The sequence below is a fragment of the Stomoxys calcitrans genome, chromosome 4 (genome assembly GCF_963082655.1).
Source record: "Stomoxys calcitrans chromosome 4, idStoCalc2.1, whole genome shotgun sequence".
NCBI classification, from domain to species: domain Eukaryota; kingdom Metazoa; phylum Arthropoda; class Insecta; order Diptera; family Muscidae; genus Stomoxys; species Stomoxys calcitrans.
The window spans coordinates 163,287,571-163,314,275 of record NC_081555.1 but is presented as its reverse complement, the minus strand read 5'-3'; the positions used below and the strand labels follow the sequence as shown (position 1 = coordinate 163,314,275).

General features: G+C 33.4%; 1 protein-coding gene across 6 annotated transcripts in view; it reads right to left on the bottom strand.

Annotated features, from left to right (window-relative positions):
* LOC106087293 (histone deacetylase 4) overlaps positions 1 to 26,705 on the bottom strand; it is an 86,882-nt gene that overhangs the window by 50,345 nt on the left and 9,832 nt on the right. For 2 of the 6 annotated variants that reach the window (XM_059366549.1, XM_059366548.1), the window contains exon 2: positions 21,451 to 21,508. The exons of 1 other annotated variant lie outside the window; for it this stretch is intronic. In XM_059366549.1, the coding sequence (XP_059222532.1) occupies positions 21,451 to 21,484 (34 nt within the window). In that variant the 5' untranslated portion in view covers positions 21,485 to 21,508. Of the gene's footprint in view, positions 1 to 21,450; positions 21,526 to 21,585; positions 21,836 to 26,705 lie in introns of those variants that run through there. 3 more of the 6 variants (XM_059366547.1, XM_059366546.1, XM_013252309.2) reach the window with 3 other exon arrangements.

Here is a 26,705-nt window from a genome sequence, read left to right as displayed (position 1 = left end):
GCATAGTACCTCACAAATGTTGCAAACATAGGGAGGGGAAAATCACAATTGAAAAATTTTCTGATGGTCTCGCCAGGATTCGAAACGCGGCGCTCAGCGTCATAGGCGGACATGCTAACCTCTGCGCTACGGTGGCCTCCTTAAGATACAACAGGAAAATCATCAAGGTAGGAAAAAAATCGCCTCCCCAACATGTGCTTCTATAGACCGGGACAACAACAAATCAATTGCTCGATTACCTTCTCCTAATCAAGATATCTTCTGAAGTAGTTAATCATTACGGGATTACTTTGTGGGCCGCCATATGACCTATCACGCAGTAGGTGTGGATCTCAAATCTTCTATGTTTCCAATGCAGGCCAGTCTTTGCATATGTTATACGGAAGCTAAGTATGAGGCCGGACACTAGACACTAAAAGGCCGAAAGAAATACCTACAAAAATGGTGACAGATGAGAAGAGCGACAGATGGAAAGGCGCGAAAAATAAAACAAGTACACACCAAGGCTTCTACTAAAAACTCATCGAAATAAATTCAGTTTGCACTTGAATTGTTTTGAAGAAATCAAATGGGATAATGATTTAGGCGTACAGGGTCCCAATAAGTCATATCGGGGGATAGGTTCATATAGAGGCCGCATCCTTATGATGCAAAGATTCACTTTACATTGAGGTCTTCAGGGCCTTAAAAATGCATGCCAAAGGACCACTTCATATAGGAGCCATTTCTGAATATCAACCAAGTTGACCCATTTTCAATAATCAACAACCTGCATCAATAAGAAGTAATGCAGATGGCTTCACTCGTCCGAATGATTTTGGCAGACGAACTAGAACCATTTATATTAAAATGTTATTACAACCAGGAATATAGGTACGTACAAAATTTAAGCCAAATCGGATAACGTAAAATCTTGATATCGAATAAAATGGCAGCCTTATCAGGTTATACATCGATTCAGACTATATTTGTCGCGAGCTATATTTAAATCTGAACCGCTGTGGCCCATTTTCAAGAGCCAACAACTTACATCAAGTTCCAAATTTCAAGCGGATATCTTTATTCGTTCGACTGCTATCGTGATTGTGACAGACGGACGGACGGACGGGCATAGCTACAATAGATCGACTTGAAATGTCAAGACGATCGATAAAATATACACTTTATGAGGTCGCAGATTAATATTTTGTGAGTTTTACCCCATCTTATTGTGGTGGAAATGTTTGTTCTTTGAAAGACCAAGAAATAACTATTTTCATATAGATTTTTGCACATTTTTCTTGTCAATTTTATATCTGATTATACAGAAGCGCACTAAAATTATGTAATAAAATTATATTATATAAACGATTCCAAAAATAACCAGACACATGCAGATTCGCACCATACTGTCGAATCGTTACAATTTTATAGTTAGATAATTGCAAACACGCTACACCAGTTTTGTGTTGCCATATGGCAACCCTAGGACGCTTCGTATTGTGAATGCAATAAATAAAGGATTTTCTCTCCCTCTCTTTCGGAAGCGATACATAGTAATTCATAACACATTGAAATTTATAACACATATATTTATTTGACTTTGACTTACATTATAAAGTGAATTGTCTCAAAAATCATACGATTTTATAGCAAAATTTATACTATTTAGCACCACTGTGCAAAAACCCATATCCCGGGCTGGCAATTATGGCATCGCCACGGAAAGCAAAATCATTGCCTGTGTACGCCAATATGCGGAATTACAAAAGGAACAACAAATCACCACAAATATTTTTAGAATTCTAAGAAAATATTCAAATCAAATACGATTTTGCAAATCATCTTAGGATTATTAATGAACGGAAGAGGAATCTATTAATACAGTTTGTGGGCTGGTTAGATTGGTTTGTTGGTCGATAATACCGCCGCTGGCACACAAAACCCTCCGATATGTTGAAAAGCGCTAAAATAATAAATTGATATGTAGAACGGGGTGGTGCTGGTGGGTATCGGTTAGGGTATAAGTGGAAACAATGTACGACACCAGAAACGCGCCAAAGACGTAAGTGGTTATATTATATATAAATGTACATATAGGTAGATACGTAATATGGACTATGCACATACGTAAGTACGTACGTATTTATGTTTGTACGTGTACTTAGTCAAATATTTCATATAAAAACAGTAAATCGCCGCTGTTTTTCATTTGTTATTGTTGTTGTTTTTGCGAATAAATGAAATGAAAATTCGTTTTGTATGAATTGTTGTTGTCTTTCATTCTAGCTTGAAGTGATATGAAATGTATGACGACGACTATGCAGAAACACCAACAAAAGCGTATTTATTTTTAAATAGACGTATGGTGAACACTACAGTAAGGAACAAAAGTTAGAGCAATTTGGAACTGATTTACACACTTTTCTGGTAAAGAAAATATAAAAAAATATTTATATAATATTTTCATTTTGGAAAGTTTCTGTATACATTTCATTTCAATATTATCATTTCATTTAGGCAGCATTTCTTTTTACAGTACAACTTATAGGTCTATACCATGTCAAAATATTCAAAAGAAGTTTGATATATGAAAAAATTACCATTATAATTGAATATTCAACAACACAGGATGACACCACTTTGAAATACCAGGGTGTTGAACTTTTATTACTCACTGTATATTTTGTTCGTTAGTATTACAAACGTACATATGTATATATGAATGTAAATATGTTTATATATAATTCTGATATAATGTTATTTTAAAAAGATTTGTTTGAAGTACGCACCATTTACTATCTTAATGGGATATATGAATGACGTTGCCACTGTTAAATAAATTGTCAATACAATTTTATCGTTGTTAATACAAAGAAAACATAATTTTATGTTATTTAACCACTTGTGTTGTTAGCAATATTTTATTACTTGGGACAAATTACCACAGTATAAGAAAATATAAATGAATTTTCGTTTTTTAAGCTACGAAATTCCATTTCTACCAAATCGTGCAAAAATTTAACATCTAGGATTTTAGAAGTCTAATTGGGTGTTGTTGTTTTTTTTTTTTGAAGCTTTATTAAATTATATACCGATTTGGACAATATTTACCAGGAAGGTTGGAGATAAGTATATATGGGAGTTTAACCAAGTTATTAACCGATAGAAACCGTACTAGGCATTGTAGTTATAAGTCGTAACATAACACTACGTGCGCCATTTCAGCCAAATCGGATAACAATTGTGCCTTACAGAGCCTCAAGAAATAAACTCAAGAGATCGGTTTATATTGGAGCTATATCAGGTTATAAACCGATTTTGACAATGCAAATGCATATTTTGATCATAAACATTCCATTCCAAGGAAAAAGGGGCAAACTTCTCACATATAAATGAGTGCTATTCGTTTCAAGTTTAAGCTTAATGATAAGGGACCTCCTTTTTATAGCCTAGTGCAACACCTCTTTGAGGAGAATTTAGTACATGACATAGCACCTTGCCAGCACATGAAGGGAATAACCACCACTGAAATAGTTTTTTTCTGATGTTCTCGCCAGGACTTGAACCCAGTCGTTTAGCGTCATAGGCGGAACTCCGATTTGGACAATACTCAAAATAAAGGTTGAAAATCATAGTAGACCGCCACGTGTAAATTTTCAGTTTTATTTGAGAGCTGTAGCAGGCTGTACGATTATTTGGACCATACTTAGCACGGATACTTAAATTTCCGCAAAAAATTAGACTTCTAGGCGCTCAAGAAGACAAATCAAAGGACCACTTAATATGAGAGCTATATCCAAATCCGAGCCGACATGACCCATTTGGAATCCTCCAACGGCCTACATTAATAAGAAGTATCTGTGCAAAATTTCAATCAGATATCACTGCTAATTTGGCCGCTTTAGTGATTTCGGCAGGTGGAGAGACGAAAATTTCTAGATATACTTGGGTTGTCAAGACGATCAAAAATATATGCATATACTTTATGGGATCGCAGATCAATATTTCGAGGTGTAACAAACGAATGACTAAATGTATATAGCCCTATCCTACGGTGATGGTTATAACAAGTTTTTATAATACCTTACTGCCGTATTATGTCAGTTTTTTAAAAAAAATTTCCACGATCGTTCATTAAGACATAGCGGGTATACTTCTCTCGCATCAATCCTGCCTGTTAAAGTTTAGCAAGTATTTCACAAGTTTCAAAGCCGAACATTTTTTTGTTCTCGTCGGGATTCAACTAAAGGCTATCAGTGTCAAAAGGGGCATGGTAAGCTAGGCACCACGGGGGCTCCTTTTTTTAATTATCAAAATAAAAATACTTTTAAATTATTTTTTAGGCAATCTTTTTATTTTGTGTATAATTCACTTGCCCGCTCACTGAACTAATTAGTTCACTTAGCTAAATAGATCAGTGTGCTATTTTTCGTATATTTTTGGTGAAGGGTCAGTTTTTTTTTCGTTTTACATGTTGTGTGAATCACTCATGTTGGCATCACAATTGAAATAAACTATATTTTCTTAAACTATTTTTAACTATTAGCAGCACTAACAGAATCGTATTGCCATCACACATTAATGTGGCAACCTTGCGTATAACAGAAGCGTGGCAAACGAATAAGCGAATGAAGCCAAATTCAGCTGACAGAGCCTTTCTTGCGAAAAGCACCCACCTCACTGATAGTCGCAAATCAAATAGAAAGTTTCAAAAAGTTTCCCACATCATCTGTCAAAATCCTAAAAAATAAAACAATGCGTTTAATACTTAGTGGTGGAAAAAATAATAGTGACAAAAGTTACTACGAAAAATATTGAACAAAAAGAGTATGAAAACATGGTTACTTCTGTTAAAGGCTAAACCTGGTTAGTCGTACAACTGTTGAGTTTTTAACGGTGAACTTAAATAGAAATTAAATCCCATTTAATTCACGGATGATGCTCGTTATGGTGATGTTTTCGGTAAATTTACTCGGAGATTACTTATGAATTGCCTTTTTATTCGTAACTTTAAATGTAAGAGGAGAGAATAACGAGTGGTTTCTACACATTGATATACCTTATTGCAATATTTATTTCTTAAATTAAAGCATTAGCACCCAAAAATGGTTCTCGGAGTTCACACAACCGAAGAAGAGAAAAAATTGATTAAAAACTTAAAAAAAAACCATTTAAATTTTTGTTTTTGTATGCCCCAGAGGTTTTTAATAAGGTTTAGGTCCCAAGATTGCGGTAGGCCTTCCAAACTCGGTACAGAAAGCTGTTAGAACTATAATTTCGCTAGTCTGAAAGAGAGCTTTGAGTCGTTAACTTATTAACTGTCACTTGTGTGGCATTTTTTCAACAGTAAATAGAAGCATTTTATTCCTTAGGACATTCCTTAGGGTCGACGGACGTAAGTTTTCCCGTCTGATAAAGGAAGCAACAAGTACCAGGACCAAAGAATGTAATCGTAAGCACTCCTAGAAGGCCGTGAAACACGGTGGCTTCTCATGGATAATTTGTAAAATGTGTGTTATGTATTACAACGATGTCTTGGGGAATAAGATGCTTTCATTTACCTATGAAAAATGTCCCTCAAGTGACAGTAATGTAATTTAACGACTTAAAACACTCTTCCAGACCAGCGAAATTCTAGTTTCAAAAGCTTTCTGTACAGAGTTTGGAATTCCTATCGCAATCATGGGAACTTAACCTTTTTGAAAACCTTTAAGGCATACAAAAACAAATATTTGAAACTTTCCTAACGGTTTTTATATGTTTTTTTCTTACATTTTTATTCACTTTTTTCTCTTCTTCAGTTGTGTGAACTCCAGGAACCATTTTTAAGATGCTAATGCTTTAATTTTCTAAACAAATATTGCAGTAGTAGTAACCACTCGTTATTCTCTTCTCTGAAAGCCAAAACAGAACATCCGTGAATAAAATGATATTTAGTTTCTAATTTAAGTTCACCGTTAAAAACTTAACACGTTTTGGTAAATGTCCCTAGGTAAATATTATTTTTTCCAAGTAAATTTGCCGAAAAAATCACCATAACGAACATCCGTAAATTAAATGATATATAATTTCTAATTTAAGTTCACTGTTAAAAACTCAACAAGTCTACGAATAACCAGGTTCAGCCTTTAACAGAAGTAGCCATGTTTTCTTACTCTTTTTGTTCAATATTGTTCTTAGCAACTGCTGCCCACCACTGTATGTGTAAACGGTATTATAAAATATGTAGTACAGAAAATGACAATTGAAATAAATTTATTATAAATGCTTTATATCTACCTAACAAAAATATCATCAGGTGGAGAGAAATTTTAATGAATTTCCCTGTCAATGCTTGAACACCTTTCATTTACTCATATTTTCTCTCAGTGTATTATTAGTGACATATTTGTATGTTTATGTCCGTCAACACATATGGGGTATGAGTGTTTTGCGACACTGTTTGCTGTATTTTATTATTATTATTTCATTCATCTTTATCAATGGAAAACCCATACTTAAACACATGGCTCTCACATACATATGTACTGTTGTATGACCGATTAACGTCAACGGCATGACTGTTATCGCAAGCGAATAAACATTGTCATATTTGTTCCCCCGTTCTAAAAACCCAGCAATTCACACGACAAAAATTCTACTTCAGGAGGGTAGAAGCGGAGGTAACAAATTTAATGAGACTTCAAATACAAAAACGGTAAAGATGATCGCAAAAACAGAAGGTTTGAGGGGAAAAACTGTTTCCATACCACTTGCACTGTTGTGAAATAAATAGATACATGATTTTCAAAGAATTTGCAATAAGTTCTATTATATCTAGGTTTATAGTCAAGTAATATCAGTATTAGTTGATTTATATTATTCAATCAGGGTTTTGAAATGTTTACACTCTCTCTCACTCTCTCTTATGCGATCTTTTGTTATTCTTGAATGTATGAAAGTACTCCAGCAAATTTTTCACATATGAAAATAACTGCAGTGAATAAATTGTACGTAGTACGTTGAATAAATAGCATTTGTAAAATTTTTATACCAAAATCAAGATGCTATTTTTATATTAAAAAATGTTATAATCGTCACCAACTACCCCAGCATATTTGTAATGTGGTGGAAAAGTTTTTTGTATTCAATTCAAAAAAATTGATCACATCTTCTCACATGCAATGACAACAGAGCTGCCACCTTTTTTCTATCTACACCACTTAACTACTGCGATTAGGGTTTGTGACATTCACTGGTTGCATGTTCCACAAATTGACAATGTGGTGCCATAAATAATAATAGAATGATGAAATAGCCAGCCAAGCAAGCAGTCCGTCAGTCTAAGCTTTTTTGTTTTTTTTTTTTTTTTTTTGAAAAACTAAACTCACACAATTTCACTCACTATTATTGTTACTGTTTTTTCGTTTTTTTTCTATTTTGTTATAAACGTTAATGGAAATTATATTTATAACAAAGTCCACACCTCCATCCATCATCCCAAAAAAAAAAAAAAAAAAAAAAAACAATAACAATTGCTTTTATAATAACATTGCCTCGTCATAATTAAACCCTTGCACCAGTAAAGGGAAATGGGGGGTTAGCAGTACAAATGGAATGGTGCTATATGTAGTCAATATCATTTCATAACGGCTTTGTTATTATTGTGTTTCGATTATCATTGCTGTAAATCACAAGCAATAGAAATTCTTAAATTATACAAGTATATTTCTATTTGTTGTTGGTTTTGTTGTTTCTTGTACGTTCACAGTTATTTTTGTTTATACAAACAATCTATCGTTTGGCATTTACGTGTAGATTAGAGTGCTCAATCTGAGTGTTTCCAAGAAATTAAGGCTATATATAAATTTTGAACGAATATAAAAAGTTAATTTAAAATTAATATTCTGAAAATATGACACTATTAAAAAATGTATTTACTGGTAATTTGGATAATGTTAATTCACAAAACCACAACAGCTGTGAAAATATCATTCACAATATATCATTCGTTATATTTTTCAACAGCTTTAATGCATAGGTATGACTCATTGTGCTGTTTAAAGGAAAGTCGCTTGTTCGCCTTGCACCAGGCCAACATATTTTTAATGGATGTAAAATAGAAATGATAGTGCACATTTAAAGTTTGTGACATAGCGCCAATTATGTGGATAAGTCAACTTGTGCAGCCCAACTATAATAAACCACCCTGTAACGGACTGATTGTTTTTACCTTTTGTTTCCTGTCTTCTAAAAGACTTAAGACGAAAGGCGATGTGAACATAGAAGAACGAGATGGAATTGCAGAGTTTTCAGATTGAAACCTGAGAAGACAATTGATATTGAGTCTAAAACACCATTCCCAGGTATGTAGGAATGAACGTAAGGACCCCTAGCACAAAACCCAACTAGAAGGTGTTGCTTCACAGATGGCTTGTAGCTGGGGGAGAAAACGGCAATGGATGTATACATTCTGCGAGGGATTGAGAAATACTCTACCAAATGTTTAAGAACTTTTGCAGGATAGCCGGCATGAAGTGTTACCATGTTCATTCTGCTATGTCTGGCAACCGGCATCGGTAATCTGTATATTTGTAGCTGAAACCACTTTGTTTCTGCGTTAATTTGTGATGGAGTTCAATCTGGCTTTTGTTGGCGAACTCAAACTTCTCAAAGTGCACAAAATGTTTGTGTGCCGCAATATAAAACGTTATAATGATACTAGTAGCGTTGCCAAATACCATGGTGGTGGTTCAAAGAAAACTGCGAAAACACTTGAAATGTTAGGGCAAGTGAAGGCTCGAATTAAACTCAATCCTCGCTGTAGTGGCAATCGAATGCCTAAAGTTCTAAAAATATCCCATGATAGTATGCATCATATATGGAATAACAAGCTCTTTGGAAATTCCAAAAGATACACGATCTTATCAAAAAAGAAAAAAAAATAGACTCGAAAAAGCAAAGGATTTGCTGCGCTTGCACGAACTTGACGAATTTCCCAAAATCGTGTTCTCCGACAAGATTGAATAATTCGTTAACTCCCAAAATTATCGGGTTTAGTCAACAGAGTGTTTGTACAAGAATTTGAGCCTGTACGATAGTCAACGCAAAGTGTTCATATAGAGCAATGTGAATTGATTCTGAAAGTTAGATTGCAAATGCAATGAAAATTTTGCCCATGAACTAAGGAACAGGGGCAAAATTCTCACATATAAGGGGTCTCCTTTTTATTGCCGAGTCCGAACGGCGTGCCGCAGTGCGCGACACCTCTTTGGAGAGAAGTTTTACATGACATTGTACCTCACAAATGTCGCCACCATTAGGAGGAAAAAACCACCGCCGGAAATTTTTTCTGATGACCTCGCCAGGATTTGAACCCAGGCGTTCAGCGTTATAGGCGGACTTGCTTACCTCTGCGCTACGGTGGCCTCCTAAAGTTAGATTACTTTCACACATTTTTGTCACTTGAATCAATAAAAAATATTTTCACAAAGAAAAATTTAGATCGTTTGTCTTATTTACACATCGTGTTGCAGTGGTTTTTACTACCGCGCTGAATTGTCATATTTTAAAATAGAGAGAACTTTACTATATCTAAACTATGTCCTATGTTTCACCAACACGATTAACATCCTCCTCTGCTCTATGAAAATTTTTAATTTGCATACATATATCTAGCAATAAAATGGTTGGCTGTTCAAATAACCCAGTTGAAGTCAAATTTCTAGAGGTTTCAATTAAGTTTAAAATCGTTAGTTATCCACTTTCCTTGCGATTGAAAATGTTTTGCAGCGGGGAAAAGAAACGAAGCATTATTTTAAAATCAAAAATTGTACAACAAAATGTATGAAATTTTGAAAAGATTTAAAATGTTCTTCATATTCCTAAGGCACACCCTATGGTTAAAATATGGCACAACGTTTTATTTCTCAAAATCCCATGTTTTGTTAATGTTGCTGTCTCTCACCATTTAGTTGCTACTGTACAGATTTTACGTCGCAATAGTGTTGCTAGCAGGGGTCCGTCCTTCCATACATACATAGTTGTTGTCAATGTTGTTACTGCTACTGCTCCTATTGTATGTTAGTTATTTTGGTGTTGTTGTAAATTCTAAATATACCCTCAATAGTGAGGATAGTATGCAAGACATTTTATAAATTTTTTTCTCATACAAATCTAAAAATAAAACACCAGGTCATGGCCTATACTTGAAACTTGGAAGCTCTGAGCAAGGCAACCATAACAAAAAACCACCAGCAACAACAACAGCAATAACGACTACAAATAGCTGTAATAACGACATAGAACGAATCAGCAACACTTTTTTTCAGCCGGTGGTTGATTTTGTGTGTGTATGTCTATAGGTTAAGATACGAGTTGTTTGTTTGTAGTTATTTTTGCAGAATAAGAGTAGGTAATGTCAAAATTCGTGTGGTGCAAATATTATCACTGTTTTATTTTAGTGCTATACAGTGCAGTGCAGCGAAAATAAAATTGTATAGAAATTATATCTATTCAGTACAACGGAGTTGTGGATAAATTACCAGTGCAGAAATTCCTCTATTTCGAATGGTAAAATTTAAAATTGTAAATTTATGTGCACAAAGATTAATAAAAAATTATTTGACTTCAATGCCCTCACAGGATTCATTGAATAACGTTAAGCCAAGCGATCAGCCGACATATAATTTTTTAATTTTTGGCGGTACTTGTTTTTTTACATTCATTCTTTCTTTACGTTTTCTCCTATTTGATGACATTTTCAATCGGCAGATTTGACATTCTTAATGATGTTCATGGGGCCTGTCCATTTTATATTTTCGCAAGTGACCTAACCTTCTATTTGTGAATCCTGATGCCCGCACACGTTTTGCAACTTTTATTTTAAAATTTTACAAATGTTTTCTATTTTTACCTCATATTGTTTTCAAAGGTTGACAAACGGTGTTACCACCTGATGTCAAACGAACAGACTTGCATTTGATATATTTTTTAAATTTTCTGCTCTAAAGGGCTTCTGTACTAACAAAAAACACAGCAATTGTTAGTAAACTAGCCTCTCGGTTTGTGTGTGTGTATGGTTATACGATGACAACTTGGTTGATCGATAGGCTAAGGGTATGAATAAAAAAAAAACAAGGTGTTGCCAGATATCAAAGACAGCAGCTAATGGGTAATAACTAAGCCGGGGAATTTAATCGAACTATACAATATAATGCTTGTGTACGTGACCTACACTTTTGACTAGGAAATGCAATACAGTAAGAGTTTGATGGTCACAACCAATTATTACGTAACATTAATTATAAAGATAAGAATTGCACCAGCGTTTTTCATTTTGGGCTACTTTAATTTAATTTTGTAAGTTAAGGACAAATGAACTTAAAGCTGTTTGAATTTTGTTTTTTATAATGTTCTTTTATTTTATTTGAGAACTTCTATTCTTCGAAAGATATATGCTACAATAGACACCAGGTCTTGTTATGGCTGTATACTTTGTTTTTTTTATTAAAGTGGAGGGTTTAATAATGAATGTTTTCATATAGCTGCCATATAAACCGATCTTGGAGCTTGATTTCTTGAGCCAATAGAGGGCACAATTCTTATCCAATTTGGCTGAAATTTTGCACGAGGTATTTTATTTTGACTTTCAACAACTGCGCTGAGCATGGTTGAAAACGGTCCATAACCTGATATGGCTGTCATATAAATCTATATATTGGGTTGCACAAAAAGTAATTGATTTTTTTAAAGAAAGTAAATGCATTTTTAATAAAACTTAGAATGAACTTTAATCAAATATACTTTTTTACACTTTTTTTCTAAAGCAAGCTAAAAGTAACAACTGATAACTGACAGAAGAAAGAATGCAATTACAGAGTCACAAGCTGTGAAAAAATTTGTCAACGCCGACTATATGAAAAATCCGCAATTACTTTTTGGGCAACCCAATAATATAGCTGTCATATAAATCTATATATGTCATATATGGTCCGAATCGGTCTATAGCCTGATACAGCTCCCACATGAACGATTTCTCTACAATACTTCTTGAGCCCCTAAAGGGCGTAATTCTTGCTTGAATTGGCTGAAATTTTACACAATGACTTCTGCTATGGTCTCCAATTCAATTTTGGTCTGAATCGGACCATAACTCGATATAGCTCCAATATTACAGCAATTTTTTTTTTATCCTTTGTTTGCCTTAAAAGAGATTTCAGGGAAAGAACTCGACAAATACGATCTATGGTGGAGGGAATATAAGATTCGGCCCGGCCGAACTTAGCACGCTTTCATTTATATTTCATTTTTGATCGATCCACATTCGTAATTTATCTAAAAATTATCTGCTTAACACATTAATACATACATAAATGCAAATGCATCACGTGTCTAACATTAAAACATATAATTAAGAACAGAGCAGCCATTAAAAACAGGTGAGTTAAAAAGAGTTCCGACAAAACGATGATCATTCGCATGGCGGAGCATTCTTACACGAATCTAGTTACATATCACTGTATTTGTGAGAAAAAGAGCTTTAAAGAAGGAGTGAGATATCCATCTCCCGCTGTTATTTGCGTTGTTGTATAACAGTTTATAACAATGTAATTTGATACCGCGAAATACATTTAACATAACATACATAAACATTTATAAATTGCCAATAACTTTGTTAAGTGGTGCTGCTGCAATTTAAAATTTTTAATAAAATTTTTTATTATTGTTTAAAGTATAAATAATTTCTAGTAATAGTTCTCATTTGCTGACAACATCAACATCTGTATCTGATGTTGAGATAATTATAGAAAAAAGAAAATTGCAGCCACAAGTTAAACTGCATATCTTACATATTTTTATAGGATTAAGAAAAAGAAATACATTTTTAAATCACCGCAAATGAATGCCTGACAAGAATAAACACAATCTATGTTTAAGTACACTGTTGCTGTTTTTGTTTTTAAATTCAAGGTTAACATCTGAAATTAGTAACGTATATTCTACGGTGAATGACAGCAAATGATAGTGATAAAGCTGTCGGTCGCTTGCTCGCTTGTTTCATATTGCACTTTAATCATTCTGAGAATTATCAGTGGTGGCTAATGCTATATTTTAAGATTTTAAAAATACCATCGCATCGGACAAACGACTTTAGTACATCAATAAAAATAAATAAACAGCAGCTATAATAACTTTATAGTCATCTTAGGGTTTTTCTATTATTCTTATTTATCTTTCAAGAAAAAATATTTTTGATCATTATTCGATGTAAACTGACTTATAGATTAACCTTTAGGTCAAACATGAAAATTTGCCCATGAATATTCCATTAAGGAACATGGCAAACTTTTCACAACTTTTAAGCTCAACGATAAGGGGCTTCCTTTTTATTGCCGAGTCCGAACGGCGTGCCGCAATGCAACACCTCACAAATATCGCCGGCATTAGGAGGGTATAACCACCGCAGAACATTTTTTATGATATTAACACCACGATTCGAACCCTGGAGTTCGCCGTCATGGGCGGACATGTTAAACTTTGAGCTACAGTGGCCTCCAACCTTTAAGCTTTAGTCTGTTAAGATTTTCAAGCGGAATGCTGTTAAACTCCATATGAAAAAAAAGTCGGTGAAACGTTGGTTACATATAGGCCGAAAAGTAGTACTCTGCTTATAGTGAGTAAAATTGACAAAAACAAATCCAAGTGGCAACGCTGAAACCATTGCCGGCATTATTTTTGTTTGTTTCATTGGTTTCGATGGTTCGCTTTTCTTTATTTATTTGCGAAAAATAAATTAAAAAGAGAACACAATAAGTGCAGATAAAAAAACGTATTTTGGTATGGTAACAAAAACATTTGATTCCGCTCGCGGAACAATTAAAAATTTCAGCGACTATTTCGAAAACAGAATAAGATACCAACCCTTAGGTCGGGAATTACAAATATGTTCACTACATTGGAAAAACATTTTTCCTAATAAAGGCGATGAAGTTACTGTTGCCAATTAAAGGCCCATGATTTTATTTCAACCATTATCGCGTTAATATATAACATTTACTATTAACAATTCAGTAGGGCTATTATTTACGGCATTTAAAAAAAAACTCTTCTCTAGTTAATAACCTTTGTTTTATGACAACTCATATTTTAATAAACTTTTATCTACATAGTTAATAAACTTTGTTTTATGACATTTTTAATTTTAACATTATACAATTTGAAATGCATAGGTGGCAACTCCATGTTGTGAAAATAAGGGCCCTACCTTAATTATGAAGCAAGGCATTTATTGTCCGACAAATTTACGCAAAAATATCAACTTTAAAATTTGATGGTAATAGTAGAATAGAGAATAGAAAATCACTACACAGCCGCTGTGGTGAAAAGATATTCAGACATGTTAAACATCGCCTGCGGAACGCCGTTTTGACTCGTGTAAAAAAACTTAAATTTCACCCAAATCGGATGAAAGAGCATACACACCCTATATATACTAAGTATATAAAAGTTTAAAAACTCACATCCAAACTAAAAGTCGAATTTTTTACATTGCTATGCGAGTCTATGGCATGCATGAACATAATTTTAAACAGAGAAACAACAAAATAATCAAACAGGAATGTTTTTATTTCATGAAGTAAAACCAAAGTAAATATATATAATTTTTTATAATAGAAAAAAACTACAAGTATTACATTATTACGTCCCTTCTCACCAAAGGAAGACTAAGCACAACCGCACGTGTAACTCAAACTCAGACATACACAGACACAGGTTACATTAACAGCCATCAGAGATGGGAAGTGTTTTCAAAGCATTGCAGACAAATAAAAAAATGTATCAGAATCGTCTATGTATAAGAACAGAAGGAATCAAACAAAACAAAAAAGGATCTTTTAATAGGGGAAAAATAAAAAATAAAGTATTTATTTGTGCTCACATAAACTTAATATTTATTTAAGTTTAAAACAAATTAAGTTATACTCTGTTATAAACTGTAATAGATTTTGTTATTAATTTTTGCTATTATGTGAAAAATGTACATATTAGTTTTGTACACATTGGCAAATCTCAACAAGCAATCGATGGATACACGTTTTCCAAGAAAAACTCCGCCCCTTCCCAAATAACTTCTTCTACGATGTCATTACTCTTCCTCCCAAACTACTCACTCAAAAAACCCGCATACTCACAAAGCCTATTTCTTTCTTGTACAAGAAAATCCAATACAAACATTGAATTTTAAGAACAGACTAAAGAAAAGTTTTTCAACAAAGGAAAAAAGATATTGGAAAGGAAGTAGAAAGCGAAATGGAAAATAATACCAAGTAACCAAGTTCAAGAAATTAAACTAAGGACTGTCCCATGCAGAATCTATCAAAAACAAAATACTTAAAACTTTTTGTCAAGAAAACTATATGTACTATTTAGTACTTTACAGTGCCGTGAAAATTTTGAATAATTTAAAGTTTTGAATAACTATCCAATGCAGGCTTATGTATTGAGTTGCCCAAAAAGTAATTGCGGATTTTTCATATAGTCGGCGTTGACAAATTTTTTCACAGCTTGTGACTCTGCAATTGCATTCTTTCTTCTGTCAGTTATCAGCTGCTACTTTTAGCTTGCTTTAGAAAAAAAGTGTAAAAAAAGTATATTTGATTAAAGTTCATTCTAAGTTTTATTAAAAATGCATTTACTTTCTTTTAAAAAATCCGCAATTACTTTTTGGGCAACCCAATAGAACATCTGTCTTCAGGATAGCCATGCAATTTTTTTACGACAAAGTGTGGTCACCTTAAGAAATATCTCCATTGTGAATGGCAGAATAAAATTTTTATCAATTATTTAAAAAATTATGTGCCCAAATACTAATAAAATTTATTGCGGATTATGCCCGCGTCTTTTTGCAACTTTTATTTATAAATTTTATAATTTCTTTCATCTTTTTTCCCTCATTTTGTTTTGCCCGTTTTGCAAATGGTGATACCACCTGATCTCTAACAAACAGATTTACACTGGAATTATTTGTTGTGCTTTATTCTTGTCCTTCACAGCTTGGGTGTCCAGTACTTAAATGAAACACAGTAAACTTGTAGTATTTTAGTTCAATAAAGTGTAGTGCGGAGAAAATTATAGGAAAATGACATCTGTTCAACTGATAAAAATACTTTTATTATGAAACACAGAGTAATGACAAAACCAATTTTCTACAAAACTGCGCGAAAAACTATATATGTTTTTAACAATTGCTATGCCGCACATATTTTTCCAAGTGTTATTTGTAAAATTTACAACACGGTTCATTACTTTCTTCGAATTATTTCTATAGCCTGGCAAACACCATACCAACGCATGTCAAATAACCACATTTGTACTGTATAAATTTTTCTTAGGTTTTATTTTCGTCCTTCACAGCTTGCGTATCCAGTTCTTAATTAAAACGGGACTGTAAAAATATTCACAAATAAAAATTTTAAAACTTTTCATACTTAAATTGTTCCTTTTATTTTGATGAAGGACAGTTCTTAAATCTTGGGTCACAAAAGTTTGAGTTTGAGCTGCAACGAAGGCCACTGGTAGCCATGGTCAGACAGCCAAACAACCATTACAACAGACCTACAACCCATTCAGTGAAACTCAGACAAAAAAAACACCACACCATCTATACAACAAACCTATTGAGGTGACATAAAACAATGAAGTGAGTAGAGGAGGAGACAAACACGAGTTTGCAGGATAGTAAAATCTATACAAGACATACTAAAAAACAAAAACATCAAATATATATGTATGTACATATATATGTACATAAGTATTGACTTTTAGTTAGATTTTGGACATAAATATACAAGGCCACTAACGAATTACAAAAAGCCCTTTGAAGGGAATTAGTTGTGTTCTAACCCTCCCCACCTCTAAAACAAGACATGGGCAGAGGGGGTAAAGTAAGAGTCCTCAAATCATACATATTGAATGCTTTTATATATGAGAGAAAATGTAATTTGTTTCTGCTTAAATTGAGGCTTTATGTAAAATTTATATTTGTATTAATTTCAGGCAATCGATTGTAACAAACAAGAGATAAAAGTTCATCAAGAAGCAAACACAGACAAACAAATACAAAGGTGTATAGTGCCACTGACGATGGCGGCCAATGAAAGTATGCTTGTTGGCTTGCTTGATGCTGGGTTATGTATCACAAAATTTCATTTGAAATTGGCATTAAAGGCTCAAACAGATGTTGAGTTTCCTTCCGTTCTAATGGATTCTAAGAACAATCTAAGAAGAAAAAACATTGAAAATACAATAAATACCCTTGTTGTTGTTGTGCAGATAAAAGCATTCGTCAGGAAAATAAGAGCAAAAAAAATTAAAAAAACATTCATAGCGTTTTGAGATAAAATATTTCTTTAAAAAATTTTTTAACGTTTAAATTTATGTATGTATATGTTCCTTCGGAGCTTATGTGGAACGTAGATATAAAATGCATCATACGACCCGGTGTCTTCAAAGGCGTTGAGGAATAAAATACATTTATCATACGCAACCAGGTATATGTTCAAAGGATGGTCCGATGTTGATTTTGAATAACTTCAACGCGTTGCTCTATTGTGAATCTATCCATGGTTCAAATTGAGTTAGTCTGAAAATTAGAATTGTCAATTGAAATGCAGAAAAAATTGGACGTTTAGGTGTGGTTCACATTCAACAAAGGCCCTAAAAATTTAACCATCCTTTAGAACTCTTACTTTACATAATATTGTTCAAATTTGCACAAATTGTTACTGGAAGTCGTTGGCGTTTTTGCCAGCAGAAAAGAGCGGGAAGAGTGCGTGATTGAGAGCATGCAAATTTCTACTGGAGGTTTTTTTCTAGGAAGAATTTGCAGCGGTTTCATGAAACCAGCTGTTTAAATCAAACAGCTGTAAATTTTTACTGGAAAAATATGCGAACAGACCTTTTGAATATGTGATATGTTGTAACCGGGATGTGTGTACCAATTATAGCGTGTATACAGCATGCATTTAAACGAAGATGCAAGATATTTTTGTTGTCAAATTAAATAATGGGGATACGTAAAGGACCATTGACCTTTAAAATCATGATTGTAATACTCTTTCAAAATATTAAGAAAAATATCCATTTTTAAAAAGCCTGAACAACCGAAATACTTTTGCAGCGGACGGTAATTTAGTTCATTACCTCAGAGTTATTAAATATTTTAGCAAAACGCCACAAAGGTTTGAGTTTTTCTTATTTTTGTTTTAGCGGCTTTTATGTGAATTCTTATAATCGCCCAAATAACAACAGCTGTACATAAACCATTCACAATAGAGCATTTATTGATACTGTGAACAGCTAGGTTGTGACGTGGAAGTTTGGTTGTTGGTTGTAATTAAATTTCGTTCAAAAATGTTGCTGAAACTTCTTGGCTGAATATTCTGGTTTGGTAATTGGTGAATATAGAAAAAATTATGGATTAAATGAGCCAATTACTCGCGCATTGATTGAATATAACAATATCTCCAATCAAGATTTAGACATTTTTGATAAATTTGTTCGTGATTTTTCGAACATCTTCCAGCTCGACATCATATTCAATGGTTTCTATACAAAGAATAGCAATAGAAATAATATAGAAGAAATTATAAAAATTGTGTGTTATTATTCAAAACACTGGCTAGTGTATCATGGTTTCGGTTACGCCATGTTTTGTTTTGGAACAGGGCTCAATAAGTGCTTCAACACTTTAGTGCAGCAAGAGAGAAGAAAGCCTTACTTTCCACTACTGCTATACAAACTAATCAATAATACTAAGTACAACCAACACATCAGAATAGCCAAAATCTCTTTTGTTTTGCACTTGAACTTGAAAAAATTGTTGATTAATTTAATAAATTTATAGATATACTAGATTTAGTATATCTTAAATTTTAAGTTTATAGTCTGTAAGGAATGTTTGTACTTGCCATAGACTCATATAAACAAATAAATAAAATCATTGCAGAAGTTTTATTGACATATTATCTGGATGAAGTAAAGTTCGTAAAACAGGTTACCACATAGTGATCATAATGTCCGATAGAAGTTAAGACCAATGCTATTGGTCTCAATACAGAAACTCGTGAAGCTATGCGCGTGTAGCATATATTTTGATTAAAGGCAGATTAGTTAAAAGTGATGATAAAAAATGGAGACCACTGTAGCGCATAGGTTAGCATGTCAGTCTATGACGCTGAACGCATCAGAAAAAAAGAACAGAGCCGGTCTTCCCCTCCAATTCTGATGACATTCGCAGGTACTATGCGGTGCATAGAAGCCATGTTAAAACTTCTACCAAAAGAGGTGTGGCTTTAAAAAAGAGGTCCCTTATCATTGAGCTTAAAACTTGAATCGAACAACTTCATCCTTAATGGAACGTTTATGAACCAAATGGCAAAAAAAAATTATATATCTTTGTATAATAATTATTAAAAATTATACCTCTAGTTTTCTATAAAAATTACAAAGTCCAATGTTGTTGGCAACCCTAACAAATGTAAACTTGATACCCATTCATACAAACATACTCATTTATATAGATATGTATACATGATTTTTGTATACGTTTAAAAACCACACTTTGTTTTCTAACAAGAAAGGACAATAACAACTATGAAGGACAATATAAAAATAAAACTTCAACCACACTTACACACACACACACACACACACATATATATATATATATATATGCATATATATAGCATGAGTGTTTGGAATGTACCAATCATAATTATCATCAACAACATCATCGGCAATTGTTATACATTAACCTAACATTGAAAAATATTTTCCTTCTTCCTTTTTACCAGGCTAGCAGGCGCAAAGACGCCATTGTTTTCATTATTGCTGTCGCTGTTGCCGTCGTCTTTGGGGCTGTAGGCTGTTTGACTGACTACCCCACTAACGACCCGAATTGCCTTAACCTACAACAATGAAAAAACATGAGACGAAAGCACGAGAGCGGCAACAAAATAAGCATTAGAGGGAGAAAGTTACAAAACACAAAAACAAACAAATATGTATTGGGAAAGTACCGTAAAAACAAAAGCAAAAAAAAAGGGAAACAAAAACAAAGCAACTCACGGTTGTTAGCTGAAATAAAAGGTAGCAGAGCAATTCGAAGTTGAGGGCAAAAAAAAATTGGCGCTGCAAAGGATGTCAACGTCGACGACGACAACGACAACAACAACGGCAGAAAGCAAAGCTCAAAAAGCAGTATGATGATGGACGCGCCGCCTTTATTGCTTTTGTTTATGTTAAGGATAAAAACGCGCAAACAATATAAAATTGAAAGCGAAGCTTGATATTGTACAAACGATAGGAGAAAAGAGGGTGGAATTGTAAAAGGATTTGAAGGATAGCCGCATGTAGGTATATACATATTTTATTTTGTGGTTTGTGTATAAACATCTTTGAGAAGTGGGTATACAATACAAAGCGTAATATATCTCTACTACCATCTTTATAAACATGAATTTACTCGATAATAAATTGTAGAAAAAAGGAAGGAAGAAAACGTGCACACTAATACATCTTTAAAGACGGCAGCTGCCTTGCTGTTTTGTATGTGTAAGCCAATGGACTTACATACATATATGTATGTCTGTGTATGTTTTTATTATTTTTCATGGCATTCAAGTGCGCTTTCTGAAGGCAAAAGTAATATTCTAAAAATAGCTCAAAAATCAATAAACGAACGAATGAATGTCGGTTGGTTGGTTGGTTGTTTGCTTTTCTTCTCTGTTTTCCTTGGGGTAGACAAATTTGTTGTTTGGTTGTGAACTTTTGTGCATATTATGTGTGTATGGATATGTATGTTTACAGATATATATACTACATTGAAAGATATGTATGTATGTGGACATAAATATAGTATAATCATACTCTACCATTTATGCATATATTATTGTATGTACCTATGTAACAATAATATCCGTATACTAATATCACAATGTTGCCTGTCTTTGAGCTCTTTCTATCTCTACCTGTCTCTGGAAATAGCTGAACATTTAGAGCTGATCAACTTTATCTTAAAGGTAAAGTTCGTATATTGCTTCTCAGGATACATGCCAGACAGAGAGAGGGGGAAAATGTTTTACATTTTCTTCCTTCATTATCGTATCTTTCCGATCTTTTACTTTGAGTTTTAAACTACTTGCTAACACAAGCAACTCAGGATTCACTACTATTAGGTTGCGTCACTTTCGAAAACATAAAGTGGATAGACCCCATGAACATTATTAAGATTCTTAAAATCTGGCAATATGCAGCACATCGCATAATAATAGACAGTGGTATGCTGAACGAAGATTTGAAGAGTTGTTAGGAAGAAATATATAACTACATAAGGACTGAATATGAACCACACCTAAACGTCAAATTTTTTTCTGCATTTCATTTGACATAGTTTCATCATACTTAGTTTTCTTATCCGAAACTTACCATGCGTTGGTATTCGTTCTTCTGGTGAAGTCATGTTTTGATCCTATTTAAAAAAAAACCTGAAAAGAAAAAAAACTTAGTTGAATAGGCAAAAGATAATAAATAATTAATTTAATAAGCAAGAAGAATTACAGAACTTTGTTCATATCCGTTATATTTTTATGTCCCTTCTTACACTAAGCGAAAATTCACTTAACAATGTTAAGCCAAACAGTCAGCCTACATACAATATTTAGAATTTTCGTTATTAAGCTAGTCAAAATTGTCAATCTCAATGTGCGTCTGTTAACATTCAAGTTTAAATTGAATCAATAAAATATACTCGTATAAAATTTAAGTATTTTCAGCCGAATTTTATAAAGATGTTAAATAAAAAGAAAAAATAATGGGTAGATGTGCAATATGCTGCATGTTGCCAGAGAAAATCATTTTTACTGACATTTGTTAACATTCACAATAGGCAGATTTTGACAAGTTCAGTTATGCTTATGGGGCCTATGCACTTTATGTTTTTGCAAGTGACCTAAAGCTGCCATTAGACGATAAGACATGTCATATGAGCTGTTACTTTCTGTATTCATAAGACTTGTCTTACGTCGAATACGAATAGAGCGCGCTCTAATCGGCATATTTTCTCATTTGTATTATAATTTTTTTAATAGACACGTACATGTACATAAATGTGTAAGTGAGTGTTCACCAACTAAAAAACAAATATTGATTTTTGTATAAAAATATTTCGTTTTTTCAGTTGTTTGTACGCAAGATTAATTATTAAACATTTTCCTAAATTTTATAACATGGATGCCACTGTGGCGCAGACGTTAACATGTCAACCTTTGACGCCGAACACCTGGGTTCCAAACCAGCTGTTAAAATTTTCAGCGGTGGTAATCTCCTTACTAATGCTGGCTACATTTGCCTTACCAAATGGTAAATCTTCTCTATCAAATGGTATTGATATGCGGCACGCCGTTCAGATTCACGCCTTTTATCATTGAGCTTAAACTTTAATCGGACTGCACTTCTTGATAGAGAGAAGAGTCCACTGTTCCTTAATGGAATGTTCATGGCAAATTTAGTATTAGTAAATAATGTAATAAAAGCTACAATAACTTAAAATATATCAATGAATAAATTTTGTTCCAAAAATGTTCTGTTCAAAATAATAGGAATATAGATAATTAATTCAAAAATTTTAAAGCAAATGGCACAAAATTTGACTAAGTCGTCAAATCTAAAATTTACTTAAATTTGATATGTAGAATTTGGATCAAAATCCGTATATATTGTAGGAGCCATAGAGTAAATCGTTTTGCAAATTTTTGAGAAGATCAATTGATAAATACGTAAGCTTAAAATTGAAAATCGGGAGATACATATATATGAGAGCTATATCAGAAGAGTTATAAGAGAAACCTTCGTGCCAAATTTTGTGAAGATAGGTTAAAAAATTTCTAAATTATTGAGTATTATTCAAGATCGGTCGAAAATTATATGGGGGCCATATCTACATCTGAAACAATTTCTATTAAATTCAATAGCAATACAGCGAGTCGTAAGGGAATTCTTTGTGCCAAGTTTCGTGTGAATCGCTTAACAAATTACCAAATTATTGCAATACCAGTCCAAATTGGACGAACATATATGTGGGAGCTTAATCTAAATCTGAACCGATTTCTATGAAATTCGCCAATAATATCAAGACTTTTAAGAGAATCCATGATAATCGGTTTACAACTGACGATATAATTGCAATTTTAGTCCAAATCGGACGAACATATATCTATCTATCTTCCTTCTATCTATCTCTCTTCCTTGTGGGTGTTACAAACGAATTCATTAAGTAATAATTCTGTGTACCAAAGTAGTGGTGTAAGGTATAAATAGTGTTATACACATTTTAGGAAAATTCCCAAGATGTAGATTAAATACTCATGTACATAGATATATACATACATACTATAATATCACCTTGTAAAATTACAATTCATTATGATAACCACAACCAAAGTTGTTCTTTATTATTATTTATTTATTTCTTACAATGCTTATTAACACATGTGCACGTGCGTGCATATATTTGTATGTATTTGTGTATACATCGCAACACGCACATAGAACAATAAAATGCTAGATATTTGTGATAAAATTAATACCAAAAACAATGACTAAGCTATGCGTTTTTTTCTTTCATTTTATTCAAACAAATGCCGCCAACAAAACACCAAAGTCTTCAAAATGTCAAGAAAAAAGAGCTGGACTGGGAATGAGGGAGGCAGGGTCAGCTCTAATTGCCGTACATACTTGGTGGTCGATGTTAATGTCTTTAACAAATTAAGTGATGACATCTGTGATTCTTTTCTATTTGTTTAAGATTTTTATTTGACCGAATGTCGACAAAAAATATTGTGTTTACATATCACACACCCCTGTGATTTGGAGTAATGATGGTTTGATGTATATATGGGACAGTTTTTTTTATATATATCAGTCTACATTATAATACATTTATAAAGTGAAGAACACACACACCTGAAGTTTTAAAGGTAATATATTGATTATGTTGTTTATAAAGTTGTTTTTATTCTAGCATACGTAAGTCCGCTGACAACTCTAGCGATGAGAACTGCAAATTCCAAAGTTACTTATGACCATTCCATTGGGGACAGGGTGGCAAATTTCTCACATATCAACGAGTCTTTTCCGATTCAAGTTTAAGATCATTACTGCTTTTTATATCCGCGTACAAGTGGCGTGCCGCAGGGCTACACTTCTGTGGGAAGAAGTTTTTAAACGGCAAAGTACCGCGCAAATGTTGCCAACACTGGGGAAGAATAACCACCACTGAAAAATTTTTACAAGTTTCGTCAGGATTTACTAACCACGAAAAGCTTTTGCTTCTTGGTTATTCACTGAAAAATCACAACCGGCTTTTATTGGTGGAAGTGATAACGCAACACTTTTGTTAAAGTAGTAGTGAGAGAATGTTCAACTGAATCGTCGCAAAAGGCGAAAATAGTACCAAATTTCATGTGCTATGTCTCCAGGATTGCCATGGTATGATTTTTTCAAAATTAAGTGTGGCTAACCTCAGAGAAACATATATTGTGAACGACATAGAAAAGTATTCATCAATTATTTATAAAATTACTTGCATAAATCTTAATAAATTTTTGTGAACTTTTTCTTGAAGACTTGCGTACCCTGTGCAAAACTAAACAGGGCTAATGTCTAGAGACGGATATCTACCAGTTAAATACCCAACGCTTGGGTATTTATTCCCGATATCTTTGACATAAAAATATTTTCCAAACAATTTTTGATGATTTCGTATCCTTTGTATATAAACCTGATCTTCAGATCTCGATAATAGGAGCATTTTTCATCCGATTTGGATGCAATTTGGCGCAGCGAGTTCTGGTACTCCTCTCAATCTTTTCGTTGATTGTCGTCCAGATCGGACCAAATTTGGATATAGCTGCCATATAGACCGGTCTCCCGATATGGAGTATTGATCTCATACAAATATTTTTATACTCAAGATATCTGAAAAAATATAAAAACCCATCTTGTGGGTATAAATGGGTAAATATCCAGGTATTTACCCAATTTACCGGGTATATACCTTTTGGGTATTTACCCATCGGCCATCTCTACTTATGTCATTTGATGTTCTGCTATTTATTTGGAATTTCAAAAACAAAATTTTAAATTTGCCCATGAACATTCCATTAAGGAACAGGAGCAAACTTCTTACATATCAACGAATGCTGTGCGATTCATGTATAAGTTCAATGCTAAGGGACCTCCTTTTTATAGTTGAGCCCGAATGGCGTGCCACAATGCGTCACCTCTTTTGGGAGAAGTTATTACAAGGCAGCATTAGGAGGGGATAAACATCGCTGAAAAGTTCTTTTTGATGTTCTCGCCAGGATTCGAACCCAGGCGTTCAATGCCATAACTCTACGTGCAAAATTTCTGGCCAATCAGATGACAATTGAGACCTCTAGTCAATGGGAGCTATGGCAACATCTGAACCGCTATGGCCCATTTGCAATTCCCAGCGACCGGCATCAATAAGAGTTATATTTGACAAATTTCGAGCGGCTTGCTTTAAGCATTCAATCGCTATCGTGATTTTGACAGACGGACATGGCAAGATCGACTCAGAATTTGTGAGTATAAAAAGCACGCATCGACATCCCTACTAAATTCCTAGGCTTTACCCCAAACATAACAATCTTAAAGCACACACTCACACACATTTTGTATCATAAAACAAGCCCACTTTCTGATGCCTGATATACATACAGGGTGGCTGATGAAAGCCGCTACCAAAAAAAAATGTAATAACTTTTTTTCTATTTAATAATAATAATTTAATAATTAATTTAATTAATTAATTAATTAATTTAATTAATAATAATTTAATAATTAATTTAATAATTTAATTTAACATGAATAAAAGAAAAATGTATTCCATACACCGAAAAAAAAATGTAGCAATATTCATCATTGTAGCAATATTCATCAGCCACCCTGTACATATATTTCTACTTCATTGTTTGGTTCTCTTCTTTGCCTAATCGTCTACAATTGGCAACTTTGTGCAGATAAAGTAGTCCGTCTGTATGTACACACATAGATGTGTACTATGTATACAACTATGCTTTATGCATATATACATAGGTGTTAGTGTAATTTCTATTGTTGCTATTTGTGTTTGTTTTTGTTATTGCTTCTGCTGTAGTTAGTTACTATTATTGCTAGTGGAACAGATCAACAAGTTCATTGTTGCTATAGGCACATACACACGCACCATACATAAACATTTTTGTGCGCACATCTTCTGCAAGTGAGATGTAGTCAGCCGTCAGTGGCTGCTCTGGTGTCGTCTTCGTCGTCGGCAGTGCAATTTATGATGTTCCAGTGAGTTCGGCTTTTCACCAGAATCCTCATCTTCTTTGGACCAGTAGTGACTAAAACTCCGTTAGCGATAAGGTTGTTGTGTACATGCCGTTAATTTCTTCTACTTCTTCGTTTTCTTCATCTTCCACTGCGGTCAGCAGCTTGAGAGAGAGCATACCATTTTGTTTATTTATTTTGAGTGACTTTATATTGATTATAAACCCACCACTCAGTCTCCATTGAAAATATGTTATCATCGGTTTTATTTTTTCTTTTGTGAAATTCATCTGAATTTCTTTTTCATTGTTTTTAATTAATCAGCACATTTTTCTATACCCACCTAC